General features: G+C 39.6%; 1 protein-coding gene across 4 annotated transcripts in view; it reads right to left on the minus strand.

Annotated features, from left to right (window-relative positions):
- Positions 1-17,255, minus strand: part of gabrd (gamma-aminobutyric acid type A receptor subunit delta) — a 54,132-nt gene that overhangs the window by 22,777 nt on the left and 14,100 nt on the right. For 3 of the 4 annotated variants that reach the window (XM_048561890.2, XM_048561889.2, XM_059655678.1), the window contains exons 2-3: positions 6,521-6,633; positions 3,644-3,711 (exon numbers count right to left, since the gene is read on the minus strand). The exons of the other annotated variant lie outside the window; for it this stretch is intronic. In XM_048561890.2, the coding sequence (XP_048417847.1) occupies positions 3,644-3,711; positions 6,521-6,633 (181 nt within the window). The remainder of the gene's footprint in view (positions 1-3,643; positions 3,712-6,520; positions 6,634-17,255) is intronic. 4 annotated transcript variants of the gene reach the window in all.

Below are 17,255 nucleotides of genomic sequence, written 5' to 3' on the forward strand. Positions count from 1 at the left end.
AGCTTTCAATGTTTAGTTTAGAGTTCAGAAATTTCTAGACAGTACATGCAAAAAGTGACTGCCTGGTTCAAAATGCTTGCTTGTATATCAGCCATGGTTCAGTGAGTTGTTCTGTGGTTCTGTGATCAAGTCCCACATCAGGATGTGAACAATTTGTCTCTCAATCTTGCACTTATAACTAAGCAACTTCTTAAAATCCAACTCCATGACCAATCTTTTGATCATCTATCTCAATATCTCCTTATGTGGCTCAGTGTCAAACTTTAGAACATAAGGACATAAGAACTAGGAGAAGGAATAGGCCATCTGGCCCCTCGAGCCTGCCCCGCCATTTAATAAGATCATCGCTGATCTTTGAGGTTCAGCCACACTTGGCCGCCCATTCACCATAACCCTTAATTTCTTTACTTTTCAAAAATTTATCTAGCCTTGTCTTAGATACATTCAGTGAGATAGCTTCAACCGCTTAATTGGACAGGGAATTCCCCAGATTCCACAAATTTTGTTCTATAATAGAACATAGAACAATACAGCGCAGAACAGGCCCTTCGGCCCTCGATGTTGCGCCGACCTGTGAACTAATCTAAGCCCATCCCCCTACACTATCCCATCATCATCCATATGCTTATCTAAGGAATATAATGTTCCTGGAAAATGTCTTAGGATGTTTCATTATGTTAAAGACACAATGCAAATGTGTTTTTTTAAATAAACAAGCACTCAGAAAAATTGTAAAGAAGCTAGGTAATCAGGTAAAAATAATTCACAGTGTAGGATCAGAGTTGCTATTGTCGGATTAGGGTACAGGCAGATATTCTGATGCTTTTCAGTAGAGAACCAAGTAAAATCCAACACTGCAACCCGTCTCTCAATTTATACTGACTCAGACCCATTGACGATCTTTCTAATATGTTGCATTTTGTAGTTTGTTAATATAAGAATTGTTGGACAAAACTGTTGGAGTGGCTTATGTTTACATACATACGATCGCATACAGCACAAAAACAGGCCATTCAGTCCAACCAGCCTGTGTAGGTGTTACACTCTACTTAAGTCTTCTGCCATCTTTTCTTAGCTAAATGCATTAACATTTTACTCCCTTCTCCCTCATCTGCTCATCTAACATCACTTTAAACATATTGATACTATTCATTTCAACCACTCCCTGCGGGAGCAAATTTCACATTTCATAATCTATGGGTAAAGAAGTTTGTTTCTGAATCCCTGCTTGGATTTCTTGTTGATCATCTTAAATTGATAGTTTCTAGTACTGCCCTTCCCTACTAGAGGAAATATTCTCACTGTATGCAACCTTTAATCATTTTAAGATCCACCAGTAAGTTACCCCTCACATCTTTGAAGTTAACATTAACACAAGTAACTCATTTTTCCTACTGAGATATGAACTTCTATATTTAAATAGCGCTGATCAGGAACTTTATCAACCATGTTCTTGTAAAGCCCCTTTTACTGATTATAACCTGTCAATCAAGAGACCATGGTTAGGTTAACATTAACATTCAACTATTCCAATCTATTAATCACAGCAAGCTGAAGCACATATTTCCAATGCTGCCTTTCATATAAAGGAAACCTGCCATCAGGTATCATGCTGCTTTCTGAGTTTCGAATGTGATCAATGCATGACATCTCATTCATTTAAATGATGAGATGTCATGCATTGATCACGTTTGAAACTCAGAAAGAAGATGCTGGCAAGCAGCAGCACCAAATTAGGTAAGTTATTACATCAACCAAGCTTGACCATATTAGCGTTGGTACATTTCTCCAGGTAATAAAGGATGAACAATGTTTTTAGGCCAAATTCCAAATCAATATATTGCAGTTTGACATTACATTCAAATGTAATGCATATCATAACATTTAAATCTGCTAATTAGAAGTGATCTCTCATTTGAAATAGGTTGATCTCCTTTTACTTATTTTAATGCCTGCAGTGTGTGATCAAATCTCTGGGTCTTAATGTTTCAGTTTCCACTGTTTTAAGTTCAGTGACAAAAGTCGCAAATAAAAAGGTGCAATTAGATTTCATAACATTTGGCACCTCATTCCATTGGAGTAGATTTTCAAAGAACAACGCAATTCCAAATATAATAAAATGTGAGGCTGGATGAACACAGCAGGCCAAGCAGCATCTCAGGAGCACAAAAGCTGACGTTTCGGGCCTAGACCCTTCCAAATATGTTCTTTATAAATTGGTAAACAGTCTAAGTATAGTTAGTGCACAGAATAAATCTTCCCATTCACAAGGAAGCTGCCATTGATGAGTTCCAGAGAGATTTTAAAAGAAACTAGAGATGTGGAGATTAGAAGTGTATAGCATTTCTACTGTAAAGTGTATTAATCATATCATTAATGCATTGATTCAGGAACATTCTGCTTGAGCACTCGTGGTTCTTGTAAGGACAGTATGCTACACAAACAGGCCCATGGCCTCACACACTGCACAATAAACAAGGAGAACCCAGTGTACTCAAAGCTGCATCTGGCTGCCAGTATACACCAAAGATATCACACAAAAACAGAGAAGATAAATGGCCTGATAATTTGCTCTGAGACAAAGAACTGCAGATGCTGGAATCCCAGGTAGACAAACAGGAGGCTGGAAGAACACAATAGGCTAGGCAGCATCTGGAGGAAAGGAGCAGTCAACATTTCGGGTATTACCCTTCTTTGGGACTGGTGCTGATTTGCTGTGGTGCTTTGACGGATAAAATGTTGGCCAGAACACCACATACACCATCATTCGCTCCGCAAGAATTTTTTGCTGTATATTTACAGATGTCATGGTTTCTGATTCTGAGTAATGCCCTTATCATTTACCAGGAAGCAGCTGTTTCATCAGACTGCTTCATTATAGCATCCTTCCTTAGAAGATAATTTATAGAGAAAAAAAAGCAAGGCAGACATTACCCCAGACAGGCTGGACCATGTTGTATCAATTATTCATTACTAGCTGACAATTTAAATGGAGCTCTTTGGATGCCCAATCCTGTCTCAGGAGATTGAAGAATTCTCTGCCACTCATCATCTAAAAGCACATTGTGAGATGCATACATAAATCAAAAACTCATCGAAAATTCAGGAAACTATCTGTGTAAAGCTTATTTGAGAAGCTTCACTGGGAAGCGCACTATAGTGACAGGCTTGTTACAAAGTAAATATTCCTGCGGCTTCCTCATTTGCAATGAACCCTTTAACAACACATCATGTCAAGGGTTGGGGCGTAGAGTAGAGAAAATTTGAGACTATTTACTTTCATTACCTACACTTATTGGAAAATACTAATGCCTCCCTTAGTTGTTCCATTATATTTTCTATTTTTGTGTGGTGCCCTTTGTAGACACCGGTTATTAGCGTACATTCACTAGATTCAGATACAGCTTAGGTACAAAACAGCAAGCTGCCCACCATACAAAGCCATAATATTACTGCACCATTTGGGAAACATTCGTTTCCCATACAGGACTGCCGCTTTGCCAACAAAGCTTTTGTTTCACCCTCATGGAGATTTGTATTTATTCAGAGCACTATTATACTGCAGAGTCTGGTTTATTTTGATATGTTGTGAATAACACTGTGTCGCATACACCTTCTTAAACAAGGAAAGAGCAAACTTTACCATATTAGCTTCTGATATATGGTCAATGCTGGCAACTTCTATAGCCAAAGCAACGTTCAAAGGAGGACCTGGATAATCAAAAATGAAAATCAGTAAACAAGGGGCTTGTAAAATAAATATTAATGTGTTATGAAATTTGACTTAACTTGATAGTAAACTGCATAAAATATTATTTGTCTTTTGTCACATCATTCAGCCACACTTAGGGATAGGTGAATATTCTTCATAATCAAGTTGAGCAGAGAAAAAAAGAACTTGGACAAGACACATTTCTAGCAGAACTTCAGCAGTTAGATTGGTTTATTCATTAACAGTTATGGTTTGACACTATCACGGTAATGTTTTTACTTGACTGAAATCAAAGTCAACATGTTGCTCGCTTACAATCTCTCTCCAGTTTCTTTCACAGGATGTTAATAATCCTATGTTCCCCTTCTGTTTACTTTATTGCATTTCATTTTCACATTTCATTTCATTTGTGATGGCCCCAAGTAGCAGTGCATACTCCCATTTGGGTCACAATAGTCCAGAGCACGGCAGAGAATGAATGTTAGGGCAGTAACAGGGCTCTGGCTCTCTTCCCAGGTTGAAACTCCAATCTCATATACATCTTCATTAACACATGATTTGTTGAGATCTAAATTATATAAATCATAACCAAGTTTTGCTGTTTTGCATTTTGCAGAATTGTGTTTTTGATTTAAGCGTTTGTCCTATATGTTGTCTCAAATTTACAGGGAATGACCTTTGATTTCAGTCTCAGCTTCAGGAGAAAGGATACATTTATATCCATCCTGCAGCTTAAGTCAACTTGGTTAACTGTTTTATAACAAGTGGTCTATATTATCTGTCTGAAACTAAACATCTACTAAATAAATTTAAAGTAACTGAAAGAAGATTGAAAAGCTTCATCAAGAGCAAATGAATGATTTCCAATTTCAACAGGGGTAGAAAAATGATAGTATTGACTGGGGGTTATTTGTAAACCTAAAAACAGCTGCATGAGTTGGCTGGATGGAATAAATATTCATAAAATCATAGAGTACAGAAGATGCCCTCTAGTAAATCAAGCCCGTGCATCAAAACTACACTAATTCTTAATCAATCTGTTAGAATTCATCTCTGGGGCAGATTGGACTTGAACCTAGAGTCTCCAGCCCAGAGATACACACGCTATCACTGCATGATAAGAGTCATGAACATGATTTACCTCATTATTGTCTTAAATAGTAGGAGAGGTTAGATGAACTTTGTAATCGATTGAATACCATGCATTTTTCTACCATAATGATTTTGTAACTTAGACTGTCCCCCTGTCTCTGCTACAAAAAAATAAGGCATCTACATTTCTTTTGTTGCGTCATTCTATTATAAATGTATTGCTTATTTCTAATCAATTTCTTCATCCACTGAAATGGACATCTGTGTTACAGCGATAATGGGAACTGCACATGCTGGAGAATCCAAGATAATAAAATGTGAGGTTGGATGAACACAGCAGGCCCAGCAGCATCTCAGGAGCACAAAAGCTGACGTTTCAGGCCTAGACCCTTCAGAAGAGATAAAGGGTCTAGGCCCGAAACGTCAGCTTTTGTGCTCCTGTGATGCTGCTGGGCCTGCTGTGTTCATCCAGCCTCACATTTTATTATCTGTGTTACAGCCCCTGTTTTCCTACTGCCATCCTCATACATGCTGGGTAAGACTGTGCTAATCATCTTTTCACAGAACTTTTTAATTCTCCAAGAGCAGAAATCCAGTATTGGCAGGAACATATTCAAAGCAGCAACAGATCACTTATACCTGTCAGAAAATCAAGTGGGTCTTTAACAGGTGGCTAATCTAAATCTTTTCACTGGTAAAGTTCAAGATCATTTTTGTAAGACCCTAATTATTTCCTATCATCTGTTATAAATGGACCAATATAACTTCCTAAATATCTGAATTAATAAATATGCCAGCCAGCATACAATTGCCCTTTACCTGGCAAAGAGGCCCTGGGTTTAATTTTTCATCAGTGTTGAATGGTTTAAACACATTTTCATTAATCAAAGAAGGACATAATCCAAAAAGAGGTTATGGAACCACAGAGTCATACAGCATGGAAACAGACCCTTTAGTCCTACCAATCCATGCCAACCATATTCCCAAACTAAACTAGTCCCATCTGCCTGCGCTTGGCCCATTTCCCTCCAAATCTTTACTGTCCTTGTTTGTTTCATCAAAATGCAAAACCTTGCATTTACCCAAATTAAACTCCATCTGCCACTCCTCAGTTCCTACTCCTGAATGCTATCCACCGACCGCCAATGCAATTGCGACTGTATTCCTATTGGATGAGGAAATAGTTGGACATGCTGTGATGTGCTGCCATGTTAGCAACTTCAGACAAAGAGGACAGGAAAGAAATAAGCCGCTGGGTTCATTGTAGGTTTTGAGGCTCCCAGTTCAAATGTGTTAAATAATGCTATTGTATATAATTACACATGTCACTGGTGAAATGGTCCAAGTGATTTATTTGGGATTGTATTGTTCTCAGCTGTTTGGGATTTATTTCCTTGACTATTTTATTAAGAGTCAAATCTGAGGGCTATACTAAATGGGGTAATTCTATAAATGAGTACAACCAGTAAAAGCCTTCTCCATTTGCAGCAAATCAGAAATTCAACTGCACTTTGTCTACAACTTTCTGATCATTATCAGTCAGGAAATTATCAGCCGTGTAAGGTCAAGCTTACAAAGCAGGGAAGGTTCCTGTTTGCCAAGTGCCCACTAAATACCATATTTTAAGTGTCTGAATATAAATTTTCAGTGGGTTGGTCTTACTTCTTGAGTTAACAGGTGCTATTATTTTGTTTGTCTTGATCTTGTGGGGCTTACCTCCTATTCCTGGTCGAAAGTTCCGAGCATATCCCTTCATTAAATCATCCAGGTTTGGTAACCAAGAAATTTCTATATCAGTGGTTATATAATCGCCAAGGTCAGCAATGGCCCTGTTTTAAAAGAAAGATTTATTTCAGGCAATAAAGTAAGTTCAACTTTTAGGCAAAGACATAGCAAAATGCAACCAACATGCCACTAATCTGATAAGACAGCATGTAGTTAAGTCATACAGACCAGTAAAGTCTTAGACTCTGACATCTATGGAGTTAGCTATTTTTGACAAGATAGAGGTGCTATTGTTGGCTTCTGAGCCTCTGAGTTACAAAAAATGAATTTAGTCAGTGTCCACATTCTGGTTTTCAACTTAGCTGTTAGTGCTTAGGCAGGCCAAAGTGAAAAACAAACTGCCACTATGTCATATCCTTTGAAAATGTTACTGTTGAGTGGAAATGTGGAGACACTGAATGATTACAGCACAAAAAACAGCCATTCCATGTTGGACCTGCCAAAGAGCAATTTAGCCAGCAACAATACCCACTCCCCTTCCCTATGTCCTTCAGGTTTTCTCTTCACATGCACATCCAATTATCAATTTCTCTTTTGGAAGCCTCCATCATACTCTGAGGTAGTGCATGCAGCTTTTGGAAGGCTCTGTAAATAACTCTGGGACTGAATAGGAATAAGCCTGCCTACAAAACGAAGGCTCTGTACAGCAAAAGACCTGCCCACTCTGCTCTTTGCATGCAAAGTTTGGACTGGAGTCAGCATTACTCCAAGCATTTCACTGCAGTTACCTTCAGAGGCTTCTGGAGACCAGATGTAAGGCCAAAATTCCAGACACTGAGGCACTTCCCAAACCAGTACAGCAAAACTCTGCACCGAATTGAGGCAATCACAACTGGGTTAGGATGATCCTAAAGCCAGAATGTTTGACACTTACTCATCAAAGTGAATCCTCAATGGAGAGCTTGGGTCTGGGGTGTGTCTCATTAAGGTCAAAGGAAGCATTAAATGAAAGCTCTGAAGGCATTATTGAGTATTTCTAATCCCAACTTTTAACAATTATATCAACTCCACAAATATTCATTCTCCCACCACCAACACTCAACACCTGCAGTGTGTACTATCTGCAAAATGTGCTGCAGAAATTTAACTATTGCTTCTTCGACTGCACCGTCCAAACACACAATCTCTACCATCAAGAAGGACAAAAGTAGCAGTTACATGGGAATGCCACCAATTGCAAGTTCCCCTTCAAGCCGCTCACCATCCTGACATGGAAATATATCATCATTTCTTCAGTATCATCGTGTCAAAACTCTGGGACTCTCTGCCTAACAGCATTGTGGGTCTACCTGAACCAAATGGAATGCAGCAGTTCAAGAAGGAAGTTCACCGCCATCTTCTCAAAGAAAACTAGGGTTGGAGAATACCAAAGACTGGTGATGGTGTTGTCTGGGACATTGTATTTAACATATGATTCCAACAGAATGGATATATCAGGCTGTTACTTGACTAGTTTGAGGGGCAGCTCTTCCAATTTTGGCACTGGCCTGCCAAGTGTAGGAGCTGATTACTGTCTATATCTAATGTTGTGTGAACATACTTAAAGATTATATTATACCAATTAAAATACTTAGGCTGTTGGCCAGAGGTGTGGATGTATCAATATAGTTCATATTTTCATACAGATAATTCATATTTTCCATTCATGTTCTGTAGCAAATAACATAATCTCCCGTAGGAAACACAATACTGTCTGTCTTATTTATTGTGAAATATCATACTAAGTATATTATTTTATACTTGTGTACAGCAAAAGCATTATCTCCAAAGTAGCCATAACATTAATGTCAGTCATTTTAACAGTGGAGATGATGCATAAAAATTGGAACCGTACAATTGCAAGATTTATTTTATTATTTGCAGAATTGACTCCTGTATTTTATTTCTTCACTAAGGGTCTGCATTAAATCTATTTGAAAGTTTCTGGGTGCCTGTCATTTTAATTCTCTGCCCACTCCTTGTCATCAACATCCTGGATTGTTCTAATGAAGCCGACGTAGCACAATGTAAACTGTGGGGACAGCACTTCATCTGCCAATTTGACATTTACTGGCTTCTGCATTCAACACTGAGTTCAATAATTCCTGATCATGAGCACTACTCTCATTTTTTCAGACAGCAGCTGCTGCTAATGATTGTGTTTTTCCAATTTCCACCTCCTCTGCTTCCTCCTTTGTTATTTTGCTTTGCGCATCACCACCTCCTCAAGCCTTGCACTAACATCCCACTTGTCACTTCATCTCTTTCTCGCACACCTTCCCTTTCATTCTTTTCTCTTTTTTCCCCTGCTTTTCTACTTTCTTGATATTTGTTATAGATAGGAACAACACCACCTGCAAGTTCCCCTCCAAGCCATTCAACATCCTGACTTGGAAATATATCGCCATTCCTTCACTGTCACTGGGTCAAAATCCTGGAATTCCCTCCCTAAGGGCATTGTGGCTCAACCTACAGCGGATTGTCTGCAGCAGTTCAAGAAGGCAACTCACTATGATGATAACTCTATGGTTTTAACAGGTGTATTTTGTACTATTTTTGAAGAGAGGTTTTAAGAGGGAGGCGCTGATCTGTCTGTTTCCAACCAATAAACAACTTACGAGCCCTTGGGTTTTTTAAAAAAAGTTGGAACAGAAGCAGCCTGAATAATTGGGGTCAAGCTCACGCAGAATAAGGGTTTTTAGTTTCAGGTTTTCAGAAGCAGTTGAAGCTGGGTTTGGAAGCTGCAATACATCTCTTTCTGTTACTCTCTCTGAGTTTTCTCGATGTTTTTCTACCTGGACTTAAGATTTGCTTGTGAGACAATCTCTTTTTCAGTTTACTTTCACCGAGGGTGTGTTTTTAGGATGTGACTGTATTGGAACAGTTACTGTTTAGTAGTTAAATAATCTATTGGTCTGTTAAGTTTTCCAGTAGAGTTATTATTCCAATTTCTTATTTTTGTTGTGTTTTAGCGGTAGTGTGTGAATAAAGTGCATTTTGTTTCAAATCTGATAGTTTGACCAATTTTTAAAAAATTATTCACAGGATGAGGGAGTCACTGACCAGGCAGTATTTATTGCCCATCCCTAATTGCCCAGAGGGCAGTTATGAGTCAACCACATTGCTGTGGGTCTGGAGTCACATGTAGCCCAGACCAGGTAAGGATGGCAGTTTCCTTCCCTAAAGAACATTAGTGACCCAGATGGGTTTTTCCAACAATTGGCAGTCTAGCTTCAAATTCCACCATTTGCCATCACAGGATTTAAACTTGGGTCCCCAAGATGTCATCTGGGTCTCTGGATTAACCATCCGGCCATCGCCTCCAGAACACAAAAAACGTCAGCTTTTGTCCTCCTCAGATGCTGCTTGGCCTGCTATGCTCATCCAGCTCCACACTTTGTTAACATGGCACTTGCCTTTAAAATAAGAAAAAGTTAGGCTCTACACTATCTTCTTAATATATTTTGAGTTTTTGGTCTAATCCATAACACTACCACCTTCTCAAAGGAAAACTAGGTATGGGCAATAAATGTAGGCCCAGACAATGTCACCTAAGTCTCCTAATAGAACTTTTTAGGAACTGGGCCTTTTTTGCAGTTGTAACGAACCGTGACAGATCTGAAAGTCCTGTCATCTCCAATGGGAATTTTACTGGTATACCATGTGTCCTGCTGCTGGGACCAAGTGAGGGAAAACCAGTGGGTGACTGGAATGGGATTTACTCACAGCAGCTGACTATGAGGTTGCAACTGGCACCATGTACCATTAATGAACAGCGACAAGCCTGTCTGAGCTGCCAGCTCAATCATAGCTTTGCAGGACTGGCAGTGTCACTGGTGGAGGTGGATGCTTCTGAGATTTCAGGGAGAGGGGGAGGAAGCCTCTCTATGAAGTGTCTCCCCTCAATGAGCAACTTGGCATCTTTTATACAAATGTGCTCAGATCAAGGAGGCAGATCAGTTGGATGGCTATTTCCAACGTGAGATGGAGTCCCAGGTAGGAGGTTGTTAGGAATACAGTCTTCCTATGCATGATGGGACATTTTCATATGTCCAATTTCCATCTTACCAGCCCGTCCAACACTCAGCTCACTCCCAGAGGACTGGTTAGATGCTGCCCATCCTGCTGAATGTTTCTTGTGTTTCCTACATTTATTTATAACCAAAACAAGTTGTTTAAAGAAATAAAATAGTTCATCTAGTTTTCCACCAGTTAATATCATGTAAACAGACAGTGCAGAATATTGCCATTTATTTAAAAACTATAATTAGCTTTGTTTCCAAGGATTAAGCTGTAGATCCCAAGTTTGACTTTTGCTAATAAATGTGTTTCTTGGTAATATACTATTTACATCAGAACTCAAGTATATATTTTCCCATAAAGTTCATCTGATATTCTGCACTGTCTTGTACATTAAAATGTACAATATTCTCCTTTGCAGAGTGTATCAACGATAAATAAACCTTTACTTGTCTTGGGATATTTGACTCATCAATATTTTAATAGACAAGCAACTTTAACGAGATCTGATATCTTGAAAATCTACTTTTGAAGATCCTTTTACTTTCTATAACACAGTTATATTTCAGTGTCCCAGCAGTTTTGTCATTCAGGAATGATGTTTTTAAGAAATGCTTGGTAGTGTTTAATAATCCAAAAAAAGGCTGTGTAGAAAATGTTGACTTTTTCTGTCCACAAGTACTGACTGACCTGAAGCATGTTTACTTGTATCATGAATAGTGCAAATATTGATTTCCTTATCATTTTATAACTGTGAAAAGAAGCTAAAATAGAAATTGATTAGAAAGTTAGGTATGTTCATATATTGTAAGAAAGACTCACATGTATATAGTGCATTTTAAGAACTTCTGAACATTCAAAAACACATTACAACCAATGAAGTACATGAGAAGTGCAATCACAATTGTAACAATTTGTACACAGCAAGGTTCCACAAGCTACAATCCCATATTAATTTTTTTTCTGATGCTTTCTGAGGAATAAATAATCTGCTGAAAAAGACAAATTCAGTGGATAATGCCGTTTAGAGCTGAAGGAACACAGCAGGCCAGGCAGCATCGGAGGAGCAGGAAAGTTGACGTTTCAGGTCGGGACCCTTCTTCAGAAATGGCAGAAAAAGCTGCCTGGCCTGCTGTGTTCCTCCAGATCCACACTATTTTTTCTGACTCCAGCATTGGCAGTTCTTACATTCTCACAAACTCAGTGGAGGCTTTTCCTCTTGTACTCCCTAGGGCAATTCACAAAGAATACCAATTTAAAGATTAAGCCAACTTTTATACTGATGAGAGAAGACTACTGATTGCCTGCCAAGTGTAGTCTTCCTGCGACCACCGTCTACCCCAGTGTAACAGAGCCTGTAAAGCCATATCGGTCAGCACAACCGCCAATGGACTCACCCTGAGTACGGAAGAGAGTCATCCTCATCTATAAGGAACTGTCAATGAATGAATGAATGATTGGTTGAGTCATTGCCTTGGAGATTTCACAACTTAATGATGTAAGAGTGTTGGAGAAACGCTGTCAGAGAAAAAAAACTTCAACAGAATTTGTCTTTTTTCAGCAACACTTAAGTTCTGTACCACCAAACGAATGTTTGGAGAAACATATATTGAGCAAGCCAACAAGAAGAACTCATCTTGCACTAGTACCACAGTTTTTACATCAACCCAAAGAGCAGGCAGAGACTTGGATTAATGTCTCACCTGAAAATTAGTAGGTCCAACAATGCATTGCATACTCCGCATTAGACTGTAGAGCTAGCCTGGATTTTGTGCTGACACTTCTCAAGTCGGCACCGCAGTGGAAACCAAGTTGCTCACAGTATACGTTAACAATTTGAAGTTTAGAATACAAATCACATTGCAGATGTGGGGTTGGAGATATCAGTACTGAAGAGGACTGCGACCATTGACTGGAGGACATTCATAAACTTGCAAAATGGGCAAATAATTGGCAACTGAAGTTCAAAATAGAAAAATGTAAGGTAGTGCAAACAGGTAGGAAGAATAGGTACGTAATTTATTTATTAGAAGGTGCTCATCCAGGTGAAGAAGAAAAACAAAGGAATTCTACATTACAATTACACCAATTAGGTGAAGAATCATCAGAGGTCAGTGAAATAACTTGGGAGAGTCAGTATCCTGTCATCAAATCACCTATTTACATGTGGAAAGTCCTGGACACTGATCCAGCTCCCTCAGAGCCAGCTCTCAGAGTGAACAGAACCACTTGCACTCCTGTTTATATCTGTCAGGCAGGGCTCTCTGATTGGACCACATTAACAGCCCCAATCAGGGAACCCATACTCTATGAGGTTCACCTGGCTGACTTCCTTACAATCACTACATCCCTTCCCCTCTGAGTCCAAGGACATAGGCCAGTTCTTCTTTTTTGCAGCTCCTCCTGGGGCATTTTAGCGCCTGATCATGTTCCTCCGACTCTGCCTCTGATATGGGTGGTGTGTAATGCATGGTTGCTTGCCTCTTATGTCCGGAGTGTCTCAGAAGGAATTCATTCTCCTGTTCAGACAGCAAAGGCATCAAGACAGCGACATCCGCTGTCTCTAAAATTCAATGCTTGACAAAGAGGATGAGGAGGTGGGCACATTTTGCTCCTGCCCTGTTTTCCATTTTGCAGCTTTCATATGGTCCACATGCTTGTTTGGGACATCACACCTACCCGAACTATACACGCCAACGGACCTGGCCTCGCTTCAACCATGCCTCTTACCTATACAGGGACATTCATGTGGTTCCTACACCAAACTTCAACCCTAAAGTAAACTGTGTCTCTCGTTTAGTAGAGTCATGTGTCTGGCATTGGCTTTCCTGACACCATTGCCTCCCATACCCCCACGCAGGTCCAGGAATATCAGAATTAACCTGGTGCAGAGGCTACTCCCCATTAACAAATTCTTCTGGAGTTGTCCCTGTTATTATAACAAAATAGGAGCCAGGACTGTTTGGTATCTAATAAAACTGTAGGCTGTTCCTTTAATCATGGCTCTTTCTGCCAGACCACTGGATATGGATGGTATGGAGCTATGCTTAAGTGACAAATACTAGTCAACTTTAAGAAGTTCCCAAATTCCCCACCAGTAAACGATGGCCCATTATCTGTGACCAACACTTCTAGGAGTTAGTATATTGCAAAAGATGTGCACAATTTTTTTTTAACCATTGTTCCCATGTTAGTATCTGGTGCCTCAGGGAATGTTAGACTCCTAATAAGCAAAAAGGCTGCAGGTCCACAAGCTGTCAGGAGAATTACTCATTAATTTCCATCTGCCCGAATGTCATTTGCCCAGAAAAAAATTGCATTCTTTCCACATACTGGGCCCAGTCTTCAACTGCAGGATCGAACGAGTCAAGATTCCCAAATCATAACATGATGCCAGAAATGCTTACCTCCAACTCAAAGATAACTATTGCAAGCAAATTTCTTTAGCAGCGTGCTTGTCCCTTGTCACCACTGAAATAACTCCACAGAGGTCAGTATCTCATCACCAAGTCACCCTTTACTTTCATGTGGAGAGTCTTTGACACTGATGCAGCTCCCTCAGAGCCAGATCTTAGGGTGAACAGAACCTCTGACACTTTTGCTTATGTGTGTCAGCCAGGGCTCCCTGTTTTGACGAGAGTAACAGCCTCAATCAGGGAACACATGTTTTAAGAGATCCACCTGACTGACCTTGTTACAATCACTACAGTTACGAAATACAAGAAGAAATAATGATGCAATGCGCACATTACAAATGAGAGGTAAGCCCACAGAAGACAGATCGTGGGGCATTGATAGTTGAGCAATCAATTTTGAGACTCTTGACTTTGCTGTTTAGCTGAAATTCTTTGTCCTGTTTTCTTTTAAACTGGCCTACAGACTGGCTTCCAGCACTGAGTGAAAGAAAATCATTTATTTATGTTGCAGGGGTGGGTAGTCCATGCTTCTTTGGTGATCTTTACAGCACACTGGCACAAAAATCAAAGTCCACTAGAGCACACAGACCAGGGTTGAATCCTGAACAATGGTGACACATACTGCAAAAATCTTACCAAAAATAATCTTACCAGTGTAACTTTGCTCATTGCAGAATATCAGCTGATACTAGAAATGTCCAAAAGCCAGCTTCTAAAAATGTTTAGAGGTATGCTCACTCTCTAGCTAGAGAACTGTTGTGATAGTCAAACCACAAGACATCATGACCCATCTTGACATGAAAATGAAGCTGAAGGAGGATATTCCTTTACTCTGCTTCTCTTGGGAATTATTCAGTTCTCAGCGCTTAAAGTACTCTCCATGTTTGGTGTGCTGATCACAAGTGGTTTCAGCTTTATGCCATCACAATGATGTGGCTGATAAATTTTTAACCTTTCATGTATTTCTTTCATAAAAAGCCTTAACAACCAGAAAAGGTCTATAGATTCTAAGTAGAATATTGATAACAATGCTAATTTTCACAACTAAAGGCTTTGATATTGAAACTTTAAACTCATTAACGAAAACACAAACTAAATTTGAATATTGGTAATACTTTAGGTAAGCAAAAGCTCAATTTTAAAATTTACATCCTTCTTTACAGATACCTACATGACCTCAGATCTCCCTTCAAATCACTTCACAGCCTCAGCCCATCTAAAATTATGTTTTTCTCCAACCCCACAGCGCTCTGAGAAATTGATACATCTCTGACTCTAGCCTCTTGAACATCCCCGATGTTGATCGCTCCACCTTTGGTAGCTATGCCTTCAGCTACCAAAGCCCTAAACGTTAGAATTCCTCCAAGCCTCACTATTTGTCTTTCTTCCTTTATGACACTCCATAAACTTTATCTCTCCGGCCATTCTTCTTGGTCATGTGCCACATTAACTCCTCATGTAGACTGGTGCCAAATTTTGGTTTTATAATTTCTCTTTGAGGTGTCTTGGCGATATTTAATAAGTTAAAATCACTGTACAAATGTAGTCATTGATGCTTGGCTAAGTCTATTCCTCCAGTAATTATATCAGATCCACACTGTTAAAGTACTGATTGTTTCTTACCACTAGAAAACCTCAGAATCTTTTACGATTTTGTTTTATCTATTTAGAATAATACCATGTCATGTTTACAGTAATGAGAAAATGAATGGGTTCCAAGGTGGATAGTGTCACAAAGGAGGTCATTCACATTCCACACAATCATTCTACTGTAGTTTCCACAGCTGTCAAATGTCAGAAAGATTAGAACCCCAGCAGTGAATTAACAAATTTCCTAAGGCTAGAAACAAAATGTTCAGATATGTTAACCAAAGCTATATAAAAACTGGCTTCAACTGCAGCTTTAGGTACCTGTTATTGTCCTGGTGTATCGCTTCAACTTTAATCAGATGTTATAGAACATAGAACATTGAACATAGAACACTACAGCGCAATGCAGGGCACTTCGGCCCTCGATGTTGCACCGACCTGTGGAACCAAACTGAAGCCCATCTAACCTTCACTATTCCATTATTATCCATATGTTTATCCAATGACCATTTAAATGCCCTTAAACTTGGCGAGTCTACTACTGTTGCAGGCAGGGCATTCCACGTGCTGACTACTCTGAGTAAAGAACCTACCTCTGACATCTGTCCTATATCTATCACCCCTCAATTGAAAGCTATGTCCCCTCGTGCTAGCCATCACCATCCGAGGAAAAAGGCTCACACTGTCTACCCTATCTAAACCTCCGACCATCTTGAATGTCTCTATTAGGTCACCTCTATCACCTCTACCACTATCACCTCTTAACCTTCTTCTCTCTAACGAAAACAGCCTCAAGTCCCTCAGCCTTTCCTCATCAGACCTTCCCTACATACCAGGCAACATCCTGGTAAATCTCCTCTGCACCCTTTCCAATGCTTCCACATCCTTCCTATAATGCGGCGACTAGAACTCTACGCAATACTCCAAGTGCAGCCGCACCAGAGTTTTGTACAGCTGCAACATGACCTCATGGCTCCAAAACTCAATCCCTCTACCAATAAAACCTAACATACCGTATGCCTTCTTAACAACCCTATCAACCTGGGTGGCAACTTTCAGGGGCCTATGTACACGGACACCGAGATCTTTCTGCTCATCCACACTACCAAGAATCTTACCATTAGCCCAGTACTCTCTATTCCTGTTACTCCTTCCAAAGTGAATCACCTCACACTTTTCCGCATTAAACTCCATTTGCCACCTCTCAGCCCATCTCTGCAGCTTATCTATGTCCCTCTGTAACCTGCAACATCCTTCCGCACTATCCACAACTCCACTCCCCCCCACCTGTTTATTAACTTTCATTACTTCTTCTGTCCCATATCTAAATTTTAGTGTGAAATTTTATGCTCTGATAATCTTTGCCCTGGCAAATACATTAATGGCATATTGTAACCTAAAACAAATTAAAACAAAAGAAGTTGATCAGGATGGGCCAGGTGCAGGCAGGCAGGACAAGTTTAGTTTGGAATTATGTTTGGCATAGACTGGTTGGACTGAAGGGTCCATTTCTGTGTTGTATGAATCTAAGACTCTAAGGCTCTATGACTGTAATAGTAAAGGGGATAATAGCCACATGATTTTGTTTCTTTAAAATAACAGCACAAAAATAACAACGGTATCCATGTGCTATAGCACAGTGTACTTGAATTAGACATCCT

Source organism: Stegostoma tigrinum, chromosome 28 (genome assembly GCF_030684315.1).
Source record: "Stegostoma tigrinum isolate sSteTig4 chromosome 28, sSteTig4.hap1, whole genome shotgun sequence".
Taxonomy (NCBI): domain Eukaryota; kingdom Metazoa; phylum Chordata; class Chondrichthyes; order Orectolobiformes; family Stegostomatidae; genus Stegostoma; species Stegostoma tigrinum.